The 17,139-nt window shown below is 43.2% G+C and overlaps 1 protein-coding gene across 3 annotated transcripts in view; it reads right to left on the reverse strand.

Annotated features, from left to right (window-relative positions):
* Positions 1-17,139, reverse strand: part of HIRA (histone cell cycle regulator) — a 121,316-nt gene that overhangs the window by 33,931 nt on the left and 70,246 nt on the right. For 2 of the 3 annotated variants that reach the window (XM_058281812.2, XM_058281814.2), the window contains 6 exons: positions 11,454-11,658; positions 10,923-11,027; positions 4,013-4,161; positions 1,310-1,471; positions 625-683; positions 137-242 (listed from right to left, as the gene is read on the reverse strand). In XM_058281812.2, coding sequence (XP_058137795.1) covers positions 137-242; positions 625-683; positions 1,310-1,471; positions 4,013-4,161; positions 10,923-11,027; positions 11,454-11,658 — 786 coding nt within the window. The remainder of the gene's footprint in view (positions 1-136; positions 243-624; positions 684-1,309; positions 1,472-4,012; positions 4,162-10,922; positions 11,028-11,453; positions 11,659-17,139) is intronic. The other variant, XR_011646541.1, reaches the window with a different exon arrangement.

The following is a 17,139-nucleotide window of genomic DNA, read 5'->3' on the forward strand; positions in this document are numbered from 1 at the left end:
GCCTGACTCTTGGGCAGTTTGAAGTGAGGTCAGACAGGTCTGAAACCACCAGGACCTGGAGCCTCCAGGCCCTGTTCTGGGTTCTGCTCAGGCAGACACTCTCCAGGGGAGCAGGGTCAGGTGGGTGTAGGCTTACCATGTAGAAAGAGTAGGGTTGAAGCAGTATGCCTTCCCATCAGACAGGTTCATCACAGGAATTCCGTGCTGGGTCAGCAAGATCTGTGATACAGTCATGTCGCTTCCTGTGGAACACCCCAGAGTGAGTTTCAGGTGTGTAACGATCAGGCCATGGGTTTGCACATGCACCAAGGGAGAAATCTGGACTGTGATCCTCCCACTCCTACCAAAAGGCTTCTGAAGGCTGACTTTGCACTAGGGAATTGCTGTTCTGCACTCTCTGTGTGCCATTTTCGCTGCCTCCCACCAAACTCAGCGTCCCCCTTGAGGACCCACTGAAGTGTGCCTCAGGAGAGAGTCTATCTCCCCACAGTGTGACTGCACTGCTGGCCTTGCTGAGAGCCTCGAGCCTAGACTGAGCCGGGCCCTCCGCATCAGGCCTGGGACTCAGGCTGCCCTGCCTGGCCCCTCTCCCAAGGCACGGGGGTGGCCCACTCCCTGGGTTACCTGCCAAGATGGAGTGCAGAGACTCTTCTTTCACCACAACCACCTGCTTGTGAACATCCCTAAGAGGGGAGACAGGGGCCATCTCATTCTCCAACCTCAGCAAGCACATCAGAGTGTGCCACGGCTGCTCCAACCCACCATCGCTGGCAGATGCCTGTGGGTGGTCCACCCTGCAGGTAGCTCCTGCTGCCCATGCACCAGTGTGCTCCCTCGCAGAAGTCACAGCAGAAGCCTGGACACAGAGGCGCAGACTTCACCGCCTCTTCTGCCTCTACCCACACAAACTCTGGGAGAGGCAGGCCACGGCAACCACACCAGGATCATGGCTGGGTGAACCCCACATAAGGGCCCTGGCCCATTCAATGAGACCCTGTGACATGTCATGTGGTTTGCTCCTGGTTCCCATGTGGGCAGATGGGCCACCTCCCTCCTCCTGGCATGCCCTCCTTTACTCTCACCCCAGCAGGGCAGCCCACACAGCACGCTTCTGACCCTCAGCTCCCCACACCCCCCGCACTAAGTCCCCCTGGGCCAGCAGGCCCCGGGGGCACACTTCTGGGCTGACCTTCTGCATGCCCCCTTGACCTGCATCATCCCTGAAGTGAGACGGGTGATGCAGGAGGGAGCCCAATAATCTCACCCTGCCCCACCCGGACCCCACCCTGTTCTGTGCCTGTGTTCTCACCAGACAGAGAGTGTGGCAGAGGCAGTGAGCGCCATGACGTAGGGGCCTGTACAGTGCAGAGTGGAGATAGGGGATGGCAGGAGGATGGGAGGCAGGAGGCGGCGACCACAGGCGGAGAACACTGACAGCATCCTCTTCTCACAGGCGACACACACCACATCACTGAAAAGGCACAGGGGTCACGTGTCCAAGAACTGTGGCAGGAGGGGCAGTGGCCTGACAGATGCACAGCCTTCACCCTGTTCAGACTCTGCCCTGTTTGCAGGGGAGGCAGAGGGAGAGAGGACCTGCTGCAAGGGCAGGGTTCCAGCAGGGCAGACAGGGACCTGACTGAAATCTGACTGAACAAAGACTTGTAGGCTCCTCCTGCCTACCAACATTGCTCAGACTTTTCTGAGCTTGCACCAACACTGACCAAGGGGTGTGTGTACTTCAGAAGACTGCTGTACTGATGGGTATGCAAGAGCCGTGTGCCAGACGAGGCCCACAAAACGCCCCACGATAGCCTCCTGAAAGGGTCCTGCTGAGACAGGTTGGGAGAAGTGCTGGAGACAAGAGTGCATCTCTATAGGGAACCTGGCTGTGTACTCAGAAGGTCTCCTCAGATAAGGGTGAGAAAGATGAGTCACGCCCTGAGGAAGGATGGCTTCACAAGAGAGCATTCTTGGGACACTGTCAAACATCTCTCCACTGAGCAATCATCAGTGGAGGCTGGATGTGCCTCAGCACAAGAGAGCTATTGCCTTCCCAGAGGGTCCCAAGAAGCCCCAGACACAAGCCTAGAGTAAAGTAGGGGTCTCAACTGCTAGGCAGCTGGGGCAGGGTGCCACCTGGCAAAGGGAGGCCCTCAGGATGTCATTTCAATTTGCTCGTCCAGTATCCGTGGTCTGAACTGGCAAGATCACCCTCACACCAGGCTTGGAGCAGGAAGGTCTGCCAAGGAAAGAGCTCTGCCAACTGCCTTTCCTAAAGAGACATCACTGTTATCAGGTCTCAGAAAAAGGGAGAGGCAAGCAATATGTTTTTGTGTACAAATGTCTATCCTGAGTGCATGAGTCAGAGTAAGCTTTGAAAACAACCCAGCAGCAGGGAGCTCTGTGGTGCTGTGACTGAATTTCATGTGCTTAGCTTTCAAGCTCAGAGGCTTTCTTGAGCCAGTCCACTGCAAATGAAGCCATTGCTGCAGGGGCCACAAAGTTAGGGGGCAGGCCTGCAGGCTGGACCTGAGCAGGACAGTGAAAGAGGAGTAGTGTCAGGTTACTGGGTGGGAGGGAGGCTAGCTGACACTCTTGCACCAGCAGGTGTATACTATCTACCTTGAGACCAGGGATGGAGAGCAGGAGCCAGAGTAACACCTCTGTCTTTTACAAGCACCTGATGTTAGGGGTGCAGCCTACTCATCCCAAGGGGGAAAGTGAGGGAAGAACAGAATGGTGGGTTGCTTCTAGCTCCAACACTACAAACTCTCTCAGGGTCCAAGGGAACCCTGACCTAACAGGAAAGGCCAAGTGTTAGAGGGTAAGGCCAAAGAGTTAGCAGATGTTGGGGACTGAATCAGCAACCCCCGAAAGACATGTTCCAGTAAGTCTTAATCTGTATTCCTGTGGATGTGAACCCATTCAATATAAAAGGAGGACCTTTGGAGACATATTATTAGTTAAGGAAGATCCTATTAAGATGATGCCAAATTTAACTAGTGTGGGCCTTAATCCGTATGGCTGGAGTCCTTAAAAGAGAGAAAATCTAGAGAGAGACACAGAAGACTGAGCAGAAATAGAAGTCAGCAGGAGGAGCCATAGAAAGAAGGCAGAGATGCAAGCCAAGGAATCCCAAAGATCACAGGAAGCCAGAGCCAGATGCTATAGACCCTGGGAGAAAGCCTTTAAGACCTTTATGTTGAACTTCTAGCCTTCAAAACCATAAGATAACACATTTTTATTGTTTAAGCCCATCCATTGTATGGTATATATTATGGCACCCCAGGCAAACTAAGGCAGCAGACAGTGTTTTGTAAAGGCATTTTACATATAACCTCATGACAAATGATTAAGGGACTAACTAAAAATGACTATATCTAAGCTAATCACCTTGGTAAAATCCCCTTAAAAGCATCTATCATATGGTCCTTAATTTGAGGTCAAAGGCCTCTGCAGGAATCTCAAGAAAATGCTGGATCCTCTTTACAGATAAATGCACACAGAGAACAGAGCTGCATGTGCCCCAAGGTCCATGTAAGACACTGGGTTACTAACCACTGAATTAAGGACTCTCCTCAAATGCAGAACGTGGGAAGGGATGGGTTGGTGATTTGAGGGACAGTCAGAAGTCCATTCAGATCTCCTTGGATGAATATCTGGGGTCCAGAGAAAGAACCAGCCTCAGGTCAGAGAGAGCCAAGCAGAGCTCAGCCTGGCATGGAAGACTTCAGGAATTCAGGAAAGACATGGAAATTAGATGACCAGAGTTTAAATCCTGGCTGAGGTTACCCTTTGTACCTCAGTTTCCCCATCTGTAATATGAGAACAATAAGGCTGACTTTGCTGGATGTTGCAGGGACTGAGGTCACAAATGCACAAGTTCAGCTCAGAGCAAGGTCTGGTGGAAGCTGTCCATAAGAGAGATCCTGTGGGGGGGCAGTGTGCCTCTGTTCAGCCAGGGTCACGCCCAGGTCAGCGACCTGGACAGGATGCCACTTGTCCTTACCAGCTGCCCGCGGCAGTGAGGATCCGGCTGGTGAGCACTGTCTCCCACTCCTTCCCTTCCCGATTGCACTTTAAGCGGCTCAGCTTCACACCTCCCACAGCCGTCACTTCATTCTCCACCTCAATGTACATAGAGGGATCAGAGCTCACCTGGATGGAGGACAGCAAATACAAAATGTTTCTGAGAAACAGGAGACCCACTCAGTGTTTCAGGTGAAACTAACCTCAGGAGTGTTCCCTGGATAAAATGCATAAGAAGCACCTAGCTCATTGCCTGGCTCTAGAATGGCACAGCCTCATCTTTTGTGTCTGGAGATAATAGATCTTCCAGGTGGGAAAAGCCAGGCAGAACTGCACAACAGACTGAAATTGCATGGCCCTCAGGGATGTGGGTATGGTGGGGTAAGGGGTGAAATGGAACAGGGCCAGCTGAGACCAACACCCCTTTGGCAGGTACCCGAAAACAGAGACTAGACCACTTCCTAGCAGCATTCAGCAGTGAGGCCACCTTCGGGGAAGGGCTGGAAGAGTTGGGAGGGGAGTTTTGTGCCCCAGGCCAAGAATCAGAGCACCAAGGGGGGATTTTTTTGGGGGGTGGTATTAGAGATGTTGTAGGTTTACAGAACAATCATGCATAAAATATAGGATTCCCATATACCAATCTATTATTAACATCTTGCATGGTACATTTGTTACAACTGATAAAAGCACATTTTTATAACTGTACTATTAACTACAGTCCATGGCTTTACTTAGGGATCACTTTGTTGTGTAGTTCCATGATTTTTTAATTTTTTTTTTGTTTTCATTCCAGTAACATGTTTCCTTTTAACTACATTTTGATAAATAATTCGGTGCTGTTAATTACGTTCACAGTGTTGTGCTACCATCACCACCATCCACTGCCAAAACATTTCCATCTTTCCAAACAGAAACTCTGTACCTTCTAAGCTTTGATTCCCTATTCTTACCTTTCACTCTGTCCCCGGTAACCTATACTGTAGATTCTGACTCTATGAGTCTGCTTATTTTAATTATTTCTTGTCAGTGAGATAATACAGTATTTTTTCTTTTCTGTCTAGCTTATTTCATTCAACATGACATCCTCAAGGTTCATATGTCATGTTATCAGAACTTCATTCCTGAATATTCCATTGTATGTACATACCACATTTTGATTATCCATCCATTGGTTGATATTGTGACACGTGAGTTGCTTCTATCTTTTGGTAACTGTGACTCATGCTGCCATGAATATCAGTGTGCAAATATCTGTTCAAGTCCCTTCTTTCAATTCTTTTAGGTATATTCCTAGAAGTGGGGTTGCCAGGTCATATGGTAATTCTATACTTAACTTTCTGAGGAGTTCCTGGTTTAAGATCTTTTATTTCTTCTTGAGTCACTGTAGGTAGTTTATGTGTTTTAGGAACTTGCCCATTTCATCTAGGTTGTTTAATTTGTTGGTGTACACTTATTAGCAGTATCCTCTTATAATCTTTTTTATTTCAATGGGGTTGGTAGTAATGTCCCCCTTTTCATTTCTGATTTTAGTCATTTGCATCCTCTTTTTTAATTTGTCAGTCTAGCTAAAAGTTTGTCAATTTTATTGATCTTTTCAAAGATCCAACTTTTGGTTTTGTTGATTCTATTATCTCTGTATTCTTTATTCATTTATTTCTGCTCTAATCGTTGCTATTTCCTTCCTTCTTTGGGTTTAATTTGTTTGTATCTTTTGGTTTTGAGAATAGGACTCTGATTTGAGACCCTTCTTATTTAATATAAACATTAAGAGCTATATAATTCCCTTTCAGCACTGCCTTTGCCGCATCCTGTAAGTCTGGTATGTGCATTTTTTTTTTTTTTTAAAGGAAGTACTGGGGATTGAACCTAGGACCTTATTCATGGGAAACAGACACTCAACCATTGAGCTACACCACCAGCTCCTCTGCATTTTCAATTTCATTCTGCCTCCAAATATTTCCTAATTTCCCTTGTGGTGTTGCCTTTAACCCATTGGTTGTTTAGGAGTATGTTTTTAAATTTGCATGTAATTGTGAATTTTCCATTTCTTCCTGTTACCAATTTCTAGCTTCATTCCATTGTGATCAGAGATGACACACTGTATGACTTCAATGTTTTTAATTTACCGAGGCTTGTTTTCTGGTCTAACATATAATCTATCCTGGAAAATTATCCATGTGAACTCAAGATTAATGTGTATTTTGTTGTTGTTGTTGGGTGAAGTGTTCCCTGGGTTAGGGTGTCATTCAAGTCTTTTTATTTCCTTATTGATATTCTATCTAAATGTTCTATCCATGAATGAAAATGGTGTATTAACCATCAATTTCTCACTTCAAATATGTAAATATGTGTGTCATAGATTTTAGGGATTTGCTGTTAGATACATATATATTTATAATTGTTACATCTTCTTGTTGAATTGACCCCTTTATCCATATACTATGACCATGTTTGTTTGTCCTTCATAACTGTTTTTGACTTAAAGTCTATTTTATTTCTTTTGGTTACTGTTCGTGTGGTATTTTTTCATCCATTTACTTTCAACCTACCAAGTCTTTGAATTCAAGGTGTTTCTGATAAACAGCATATAGTTGGGTCATTTTTATTTAAGACTTATTTTCTTTCTCCCGCCCCCCGCCCATTGTTTTGTGCTTGCTGCCTGCTCTCTGTGTCTGTTCATTGTGTGCTTGTCTTCTCTTTTTTTTGATTAGGAGGCACTAGGAACTGAACCTGGGACGTCCCATGTGGGAGGCAGACGCTCCACTGCTTGAGCCACATCCGCTTCCTGGGTCATTTTTTAAAAAAAAGATTTTATTTATTTATTTTCCCCCTTCCCCTTCCCCTCCCCCCGCCCTGCTGTTTTTGCTGTGTCGATTTGCTGTGTGATCTTCTGTACCTATTTCTTTCTGTCTTCTCTTCTCATTTTTTCTCCTCTAGGATTCACTGGGATTTGATCCTGGGGGCCTCTGATATGGAGAGACGTTCCCTGTCAGCTGAGCCACCTCAGTTCCTGGTTTCTGCTGCACTTCACCTTGACTCTTTCCCCTTTGTCTATCCTTTGTTGCACCATCATCTTGCTGTGTGACTTACTTGCGCAGGGACCGGCTCACCATGCAGGCACTCAGCTCGCCGCTCAGGCACTCGGCTCGCAGCTCATCACGTGGGGCACTGGCTCACTGTGTAGGCATGCTTTCTCTTCTCCTTTTTTACCAGGAGGCCCCAGGGATCAAACCCAGGTCCTCCCACTGGTAGGCGTAAAAGCAACATCACTTGAGCTATATCTGCTTTCTTTCTTTCTTTTTTTTTAAATCCATTCTACCCATGATGACTTTTGACAGGGAAGTTTAATCCATTTTACATGTAAAGTCATGACTGAGAATGCAGGAATTTTTCTTTTTGCTATTTGGTCTTTGTCTTATACCTTTTTTGTCCCTCAATTCTTCCATTAAGGTCTATATTCATCTTTATTTATTTGTACTGTGCCATATTAAGTCCCTTCTCATTTCTATCTGGATATATTTTTGATATATTATCCATGAGGTTAAAATATAACATCCTAAATATTTAACAATCATATCTGATTTGATAACAATCTGACTTGACTGGCATATATGTACATTGTTCTTATACTCCTCAGTCATTTTAGCACTTAATACAAATCATATCTTTGTTCACTGTATATCCAAACCATATATTTATCATTACTTTTTATGCATTTGCATTTTAGCACCCGAAGGAAGTAAGAAGTGGGATTACAAACCAAAAACATACAATACAGGGAGTGGATATAGCTCAGTGGTTGAGCACCTGCTACCCATGTATGAGGTCCTGGGTTCAATCCCTGGTACCTCCTAAAAAAAAATACCATAGTATTGGCATTTATAATTACCCAAATGGTTACCTTTACCAGAGGTCTTTATTTCTCTATGCTACTTTAAACCATAGTCTAGTGTCCTTTCCTTTCAGTCTGAAGAACTCCCTTTAGCACTGTTTGTAGTGCAGGTCTAGTAGTGATGCAACTCCCTCAGCTTTTGTCTAATGGGAATGTCTTAAGTTCTTCCTCACTTTTAAAAATCTTGCCCAATATAAATTTTTGGTTGCAGCTGTTTTCTTTCAGTACTTTTAAGTATTTAAACCCATTGCCTTCTTGTCTCCATGAGTTTTGATGAGAAATTGGCACCCAAGCTAATTGAGACTCCCTTGCATATAACACAGTGACTTTCTCTTGCAGCTTTCAGAACTTTGTCCTTTGAATTCAACAGTTTGATTGATATGTGACAGGTGTGTTTTTCTTCAAGTTTAGTATTTGGTGTTCTCTGGGCTTCCTGGATCTTCATATTCACATCTTTTGCTAAGTTTGGGAAGTTTTCTGTCATTTCTTTGAATATGCCTTCTGTCCTTTTCTTCCTTCCTTCTTCTTCTGGGATCCACATAATGTGTATACTGGTATGCCTGATGGTGTCCCAGAGGTCTCTTAGGCTATTTTCACTTTTTATAATTCTTTTTCTTTCTGTTCCTCAGCCTAACTCATTTCAGTGCTCTTGTGTTCAAGTTAGCTGATTCTTTTTCCTGTCCGCTCTAATCTGTTGTTGAACTCTCCTGGGAATTTTTCATTTGTTATTGTGGTCCTCAACTCTAGTGTAGTTGTTTGGTTCCTTTTTTAAAAATTTCTATGTCTTTTTTGAGATTCTACTATTATTCATTGATTGTTTTCCTAATATCCTTTTATTGTTTCTCTATATTTTCCTTCATCTCCTTGAGTACATTGAAGATCATTTTTTAAAAGTCTTTGTCCAGTATATCCATAGTCTGGTACTCTTCATTGTTGTTTATTGGATTTTTATTCTCTTTCTTTGGATGGGCCATCATTTCCTATTTCTTTTGTTTTGTAATCTTTTGTTGTACCCTGTACATTTTAATATTTTAAAATGTTAACCCTGAGATTTATTCCCTGTGATCTCTGTTTCTTGAGGAATTTGGAACCAGCTGGTGATATGAAATGGATTTCTCTGAGGTCAGCCTTCCAATCAGCAAAGTTCGCCCAGGTGAATGCACAGTGCAGGATCCTCCCTCTCTTTTCTGGGCCTGTGTCTTGTCCTGGGCTTGTGCTTGCTAGTGGCCTCAGGAATCCAGTTTACAGGAGTTTGAGTGCCCCCTCTACTTCCCAGGAGACAGACCTTCTTCTTCTCCCAGGTGTTCCACTTACTTAAATCAGGAAAGCTTTTGCCGCTTCAATTGTTTCTTACATTGATTTTGTTTTCTCAAGCTTCTTTTGCTTCCAGGGCAAATTCTGGGAGGGAGGCATGCTATTGAGGAGTTTCCCAAGTCAGTCTTTCCCAGCCAGAAGAAAACAAGGCCAGGGACCTACAAAGGAACACTGGATGGCTCCAAATTGCATTTGAGGGAGACTGAGGAAGGGGCCAGGATTGGCACCTGGAGCTTCTTCCATGACTCCCTAAAGCTGTGCTTGCTTGACCTGCCCATCAAATGCAGCCCTTCAACTATCCTCTGTAGTGTTCAGGAAGTGTACCAGTTTTAAGTCTCCTCCACCACTTTTTGTGGGGTAGGTTGGAACGACAGCGCCCTCAGAGCCAGGCCCCAGCAATCTGAAGTAACTAATCAAAGCCATGATCAGTGATTGGTCTGTGTCCACCCTGAATCTTGGGGAAGTGAATTTTTGTGTCCCTTTTTGGCAACAGCAAATTATACCTGTGGCCAGATCCCACAGCTGCCTGCATGAGAATGGGGGCTGGGCGATGGGAACCACAGGCACAGAGAGAACAATTTACTGGTATTTATTGTATTTTATCAGCCTCTTCCTCCCACTCTCCCCTGGATGCTGCACAGTGTTGCACTCGACTCCGGAGTTCAAAACAGTTGATTTAGTTTCCCTGTTCAAAGGCTGTTCTGCTGGAAGGACTGATACTGGAGCTTCCAACTCCACCATTTTCCCAAATTCTTTACCACCAAGAAGGAATTTGAGGCATGACATTTGTAAGCTCAAGAGAGTGAGCACTGCTAACCACAATGGTCTATTGTTATAAGAACAAACTATGTGGGTCCCTATCCTTCAGCCCATCATCTCACTCTAAACCATAGCTCAGAAGATCTTGGCCAGGAAGGACGAAAGCCAGTGCCCTCTGACAACTGGCCTGAACCTGGACCTGTGTATGGCCAGCAGTGACTATTGCTCTTGAGGGCTGGGTTGCAGGGCAGACAAGGAACCAATGTGCATGTGGGGTCCAAGAAGGTTTCCTATGAGCATGCCACTGAGCTGAGAAGTGACAGCGTGTGCCAAGGTACCATGGCAGGAGATGCCTGGGCCTTGATGTTGGCCCAAGTAACCAAAGGGCCTCTGTTCATAAAGGATTATTGCTCAGGAAAAGCATATGGACAGGCACATGTTTATAGGTGCCTGCTCTGAGAGCCCCTGCAGCAGTCTTGATGCAGCTCCACGCTGGGTACTGAGAAGTAAACAAGGCCAGGAGGACAGTCAGGAGCACAGACCACTACCACATGGTATGGTGGGCACCAAGTCTGAGGCTGTTCCAGAGAGATGAGTATGGAGGTAAGAGGTTTCCAGAAGTGAGTCTTGAAAGACACCAGGACTGGCCATGCAGAGAAAGCCATGGCAAGGACAACCATGGGACTGCAAGGGTAAGGCTGCAGAGGAGAAAGAGGTGGGGGTGTGGATTGGTGGTTCTGGGATGAGACTAGTGATTCTGATAAATCTTGGTGGTTACCTTGATGAGCTACAACTTCCTCCAGGTGACAGAGAGGCCTGGAAAACAGTCCCTAAGACAGTGTCAAGATATGGTTCACATGGGAGGGGAGAGACAATGTGTGTATGTGCCTTTGAGAGAGTTGTGAGGAGGGGCCCCACCGCTTACCTGCAAGGTGAATGCTCTCTGGGGGCATGGAATTGGCAGCTTCAGTGCAAGTGCTGGTGCAGACAAACACAAGGTGTCCTTCTCTATAGTCAAGGCAGCTGGAGACTGGAAGAGCCAGAAAAACCCCTGAGCACTGCTCCACATGACAGGGTAGCATTAGGTGAGAGAAGTCACTTGGGGGTAAGGCTGGGCCTGTGACCAGGGCATTTCCAGGGGGACAACATGAAAGGAAAGGTGCAGATGAACAATGCAACAATCCCCACTTCATAGATGAAGAGGCTGAAGCAGGTTCAAAGTCTCTGGAGGGCTGTGGTAGATTGGAGGGGAATATGGCCTCTAGGCGACCTCCCATGGGGGTGCATGTCCAAGCCATGGAATCCTCAAGGGATCCCACACTGATAGGGCACAACCATAGCATGCAGGGCCACCCCCTCTTGTGCTCTGGCCCACTCAGGCTCTAATACTGAGCACAGGGTGCTGGGGTGGGAGAAGGCAGGGATGTGCCCACTGGCCTAAAACTGCCAGACTCACCTGGACAGACAGAGACATGGGCATGAGACGGGAATCTTTCCGAGGCCGCCCTTTCTTCTTCTTTTCCACTGTCTCTGCCTCAAGCTCAAGTTTCCGTTTGGATAGTGAGGAAGGCTTGGATACAGGGACCTTGTCATCACTGTCACTGCTGCTCTCCAACAGGTCCCGGGACCTTACCTCCTTCACGAGATTCTGCTCTTTCAACCTGCACAAACACAGACACCCATGACTATTCCCATAAAACCATTAGTTTTATAGGAATTTTGAAAACTCATTCTCACTCCCAAAGGTTGATAAATGAAAAACAGGGGGGTGGGGAAGCAGATGTGGCTCAAACGGTTGAGTGCTTGCTTCCCACAAGGGAGGTCCTGGATTCAGTTCCCAGTGCCTCCTAAAAACAACAACAAGACAAACAAAAAAAAAAACAACTACACAGGGGAGCTGATGTGGCTTAGTGGTTGCAGGTCGGTTTCCTATAGATGAGGTCTTGGGTTCAATCCTTGGGCCCAGGACCTTGGAAAAAAAAAAGTAGGGGAAAAGTTCTCATTTTCACTTCAATATGTCAAGAACTTAGAAGTTGTCTTTCTCTCCTGTCCTCACAGTAAGAAAATGGTGAAAACCTGAAAATCAACAACTCCTCCTACAGTCATTAGAAAACAGAAGTTACAGGGCAAACCACCTTCCCAAAACTGAAGAGACAGGCAAAGAAGATCACAGCACTCTTGGAAAAGAAGCTCATGGAGCATAAACTGATAGGAACACTTAAATGATAACTTTCTTTGTGACGTATTAACTTTAATTAAAAAAAAAAGTTCATATAAAAAAAAAGATAACTGACGAATCAGGAGAGGTTGAATGTGGACTAGTTTGAGTGTTAAAACTCCTGGGGGCGCAGTCACAGGAAGGCTGACATACTTTCACTAGGTTTATCTCTGGGAGCACCGCTAAGTAATCACAGGTAAAGATGGAAGAAAAATTCTCACATGCCTAGGGTAAGGTAGGAGTAAAATAGCTATTCTGGAATATGCCTAGAAAGTTGTGTTTTCTACAACAAATGCCTGCCCTCTAGGGAAAATACTTTACAAAAGCCTTCTCTTACCTTGGGGAAGAGAAATAAGCCAATACCAGGCCCCTCGATCCTTGCTGTCCCACAGAAGGGGAGGGGGAAAAAAGGCTACAAAAGTCTCTGAAGCTCAAGGCTTGACCCTTACATATGATTAAGAGAGTTAATTGTAAGATTATAGAATGCTTCTCCTATCTAATATATCACCAGCACATCAACAGGGCATCGGTATAATAATAGTGGATTATAACTGAGAGCTGCAAAAAAGGACTCTATTTAAGAAGGAATTTCTAGGGAAACTCAAAGACAACATGGGAGATAAAAACAAGGACCCTAGAGGAGAATTAAGCCTTTGATGCCTGCAGCTACAGCAAAGATTAAACACAGCCTAACTGGGAATGTAAAATAACTGATTAATAAGCTAAGGACTCTAATGGAGAAAATAGAGACAACATGCAAGAACAGATGGGTTAATCTATAACAAATGTTCTACAACAATGTAGTGTGTTGGTGTAGGGGTTTTGTATGGGAATTCCACACATGTTCATGATAGTTTTGTAAGTTAACAATTTCTCTAATAAAAATATACTAAAAAAAATAAGAACAGATGGGTAAGGTAAGCAGAAAAATGGAAACTCTAAGAATCAAAAGGAAGTGCTGCAAGTGCCAGGAAAAAAAAACACTGGGAAGCGGATGTGGCTCAACTGATAGCACATCTGCCTACTGTATGGGAGGTCCAGGGTTCAAACCCAGGGCCTCCTGGCCTATGTGGTGAGCTGGCCCATGTGTGGCACTGCTGCGTGCAAGGAGTGCCTTGCCACAAAGGGGTGTCCCCTGTAGGGGAGCCCCAAGTGCAAGGAGTGTGCCCCACATTGAGCTACCCATATGAAAATGGCATAGCCTGCCCAAGAATGGCACCGGACACACTGAGAGCTGATGCAGCAAGATGACACAACAAAAAGAGATACAGATTCCCACTGCTGCCAAGAATGCAAGCAAACACAGAAGAAGACACAGCGATTGGATACAGAGAGCAGACAACGGGATTGGGGAGGGGGAAGGGGAGAGAAATAAATAATAAAATAAGTGGGGAAAAAAAACCCCAAAAAACCAAAACACTGGAACAGAAATGAAGAATGCCACTGAAGAGCTCACTTATAGACCAGACATAGCCAAGGAAAGAATCTGTAAGCTTGAAGATATGTCAAAGAAACTTCCCAAATTAAAATGAGAGGGGAAAAAAAAAAGGAACAAAACATACGATAATTTCATAGGAAAATTACAAAAGGTATAGCATTAGTATAATGGGAATGACAGAAGAAGAGAGAAATGAAAACAGCACAAATATTTGCAGTAATAATGGCTGCGAATTTTCCAAAATTAATGACAAACACCAAACCACAAATTCAGAAAGCTCAGAGAACATGAAGCAAGATATTTAACACCCTCCCAAAAAGCCAGAGGAAATAAAAACACCTTACCTACTAGAGAACAATGATTAAAATTATATTGGACTTCTCTTCAGAAACCACACACGCAGAGAGAGTAAAGTGATGTATTTAAAGTGTTGAAAAAGCCCCCACCAACAAAGACCTCTGTATTCAGTGAAATTATGCTTGAAAAGTGAAGGAGAAACAAGACAAGGATACTGCTTCCACCACTGATATTCATAATTGTACTGGTACAGTAATTAGGCAACAAACAAAAAAAACAGAAGAAAAAGGCATCAAAATTGGAAGAGAAAAAGTAAATCTATCTTTATTTGCAGATGACATGATACTTTATGTGGAAAATCCCAAAGAATCCACAAGAAAACTTCTAGAGCTTATAAATGAATTCAAGAAAGTTGTAGGGTATAAAATCAATGCAAAAATTAGTTGTGTTTCTATGCCCTATTAATGAATAATCTGAAAAAGAAATTAAGATATTAAAATACCTAAAGTAATAAAATAACTAGGAATAAATTTAGCCAAGGATGTAAAAGACTTAATACACTGAAAACTACAAAACATTTCACAAACAAAAGAAGGCCTTCATGAATGGAAAGATCCCATTTTCACAAACTGGAAGACTTAATATTGTAAGATGTCATTACAACCCAACGTGGTCTGCAGGTTCAACACAATCCCTATCAAAATTTCGCTAGCCTTTTTTGTAGAAATGAAAACTGAATCCTTTAATTCATACAGAATTACAAGGGAACCCAAATAACCAAAATCTTGAAAAGAACAAAGTTGGAGAACTCACACTTCATGATTTCAAAACTTATTACAAAACTACAGTCATCAATAATCAACAGAGTGTGATATTGGCATAACGGGAGGAGAACTGAGAGTCCAGAAATAAACTCATACATCTATGGCCAATTGATTTTCAACAAGATTGCCACATCCATTCATTGGGGAAAGAATAATTTCTTCAACCAATGGTGCAGGAACACCTGGATTTTCTCGTGCATAAGAATGAGATTAGACCCCTAATTCACACTACATACAAAATTAACTAAAAATGGATCAACAACTTAAAAATAAGAGTTAAAACTATAAAACACTTAGAAGAAAACAGGGGTAAATCTTCATGGGCATGTATTGGGCAAAGGATTCTTGGACAACACCAGAAAGCATGAACAACAAAAATTCTGATAAATTTGACTTCATCAAAATTAAAAACATTTGTGCAACAAAGGACATTATCAAGAAAGTGAAAAGACAGCCTACAGAATGTGAGAAAATATTTGGAAACCATATATTTGATAAGGGTTTAATATCTAGAATATATAAAAAACTACAACTTAACAAGAAAAACAATCCAATTAAAAAAATGGGCAAAGGACTTGAGTAGATATTTCTCCAAAGAAGACATACAATTGGCCAATAAACACTTGGAAAGATGCTTAATATCATAAGTTATAAGGGAAAGGCAAATCCCATAATGAGAAATCTTATCACACCTGCTAGGATGGCTATAATAATGATAATTAAAAAAAACAGAAAATAGCAAATATTGGTGAAGATGGAGAGAAACTGGAACCCTTGTGTACTGCTGGTGGGAACATATTATAAAACAGTACAGTGCTTTGGAACACAGTTTGGCTCTTCAGAAAGTTAAACACAGAATCGTCATGTGACCCAGGCACTTCCATTCCTAGATATATACCCAAAAAACTGAAAGCAGGGATTCAAACAGATACCTGTACATTAATGTATTATTCACAATAGCCAAAATAACCTAAGAATCCACTGACAGATGAATGGATAAAATGTGGCTTGCATATGTATACAATGGAATGTTATTCAGCCATAAAAAGCAATGAAGCTCTGACACATGCTGCAACATGGATGAACCTTGAAAACATTTTGCTAAGTGAAATGAGTCAGACACAAAAAAAGTAATATACTGTATGATTCTGCTTTTATGAGATATCTAGAATAGACAATTTCAGAGACAGAAAGTAGAATTGTGCTTATCAGGGGTTGGGGAAAGCAGCAAGTGGGGACTTACTGTTTAATGGGTACATACATAGTTTCTGTTAGGGATGATGAAAATGTTCTGGGAGTAAATAGTGGTCACAATTATACAACATAGTGAATGAACATACCTAATGCTGCTTAACTGTAAATTTAAAATGGTAAATTTTATGCCATGTACGTTTTCCACACACACAGGAAAAACTAAGCAGACTTTAGAACAAGGAAAAGTATCAGGGTTAAAGAAGGGCATCACATAATAATGAGGGTCAATTCTCCAAGAAGACATAATAATCCTTAATGACTATGCTTTTAACAAGAGTGCCAAAAAAACTGAGGCAAAAACTAATAGAACGCTAAGAACAGAATAGAACTTTATTATAACTGGAAAGCTCAACATTGCTCGACCAGTCATTGACTGAACCAGCAAGAAGAAAATCAGTAAGGCTATATATGAACTGAATATCATCAAGATTCAACTGAAATTTATATTAATAGAATATACAACAGCAGAATACATACTCTTCTCAAGCTCACATGAACATTCTGTGCCATAAAACACACCTTAACAAATTTAAAAGAATAGAAATTTTACAAAATATACTCTCAGACAACAATAGACTTAAACTAGAAATCAGTAACAGAAAGATAATTAGAAAACTGTCAAATATTGGAAGTTAAACAACACATTTCCAAATAACATATGGGTACAAGAAGAAGTCTCAAGTGAGATTAACAAACATTTTGAGGCAAGTTGTGCTGGGAAGGAGAAATCTATTGACGTTTGCTTCTGTTATCACTATGCTTTCTCATTCAGGCAGTTGATAGTGATCTGTATTTCCTTTGAATTTGCTAAGTTTATGGCACTGAATAATTCAAAAATTTCAGAGAATCAGAAGGAAGCCTGGAGATGGTGCATGTCCACAGCCTACTGTGAGCACCAAATGTCCTATGCAGCACTCTGTGGACAGAAGAGGGTGACTAAAAAGCCATTTTTGGTCCCAATGGAGTCTCAGACCTCCCAGCAAAGACCTCCCTATTAGGCCCTGTGGACTGTATCACTGCTTCCACTGTGAGGACAAGAGCTTCATCCCCAGGACTACAGGGGAGATGCCCTCATTCTGTGACAACTCAGGCAGTATCCATAGTGATCATT

The sequence above is a fragment of the Dasypus novemcinctus genome, chromosome 19 (assembly GCF_030445035.2).
Source record: "Dasypus novemcinctus isolate mDasNov1 chromosome 19, mDasNov1.1.hap2, whole genome shotgun sequence".
Lineage (NCBI taxonomy): Eukaryota > Metazoa > Chordata > Mammalia > Cingulata > Dasypodidae > Dasypus > Dasypus novemcinctus.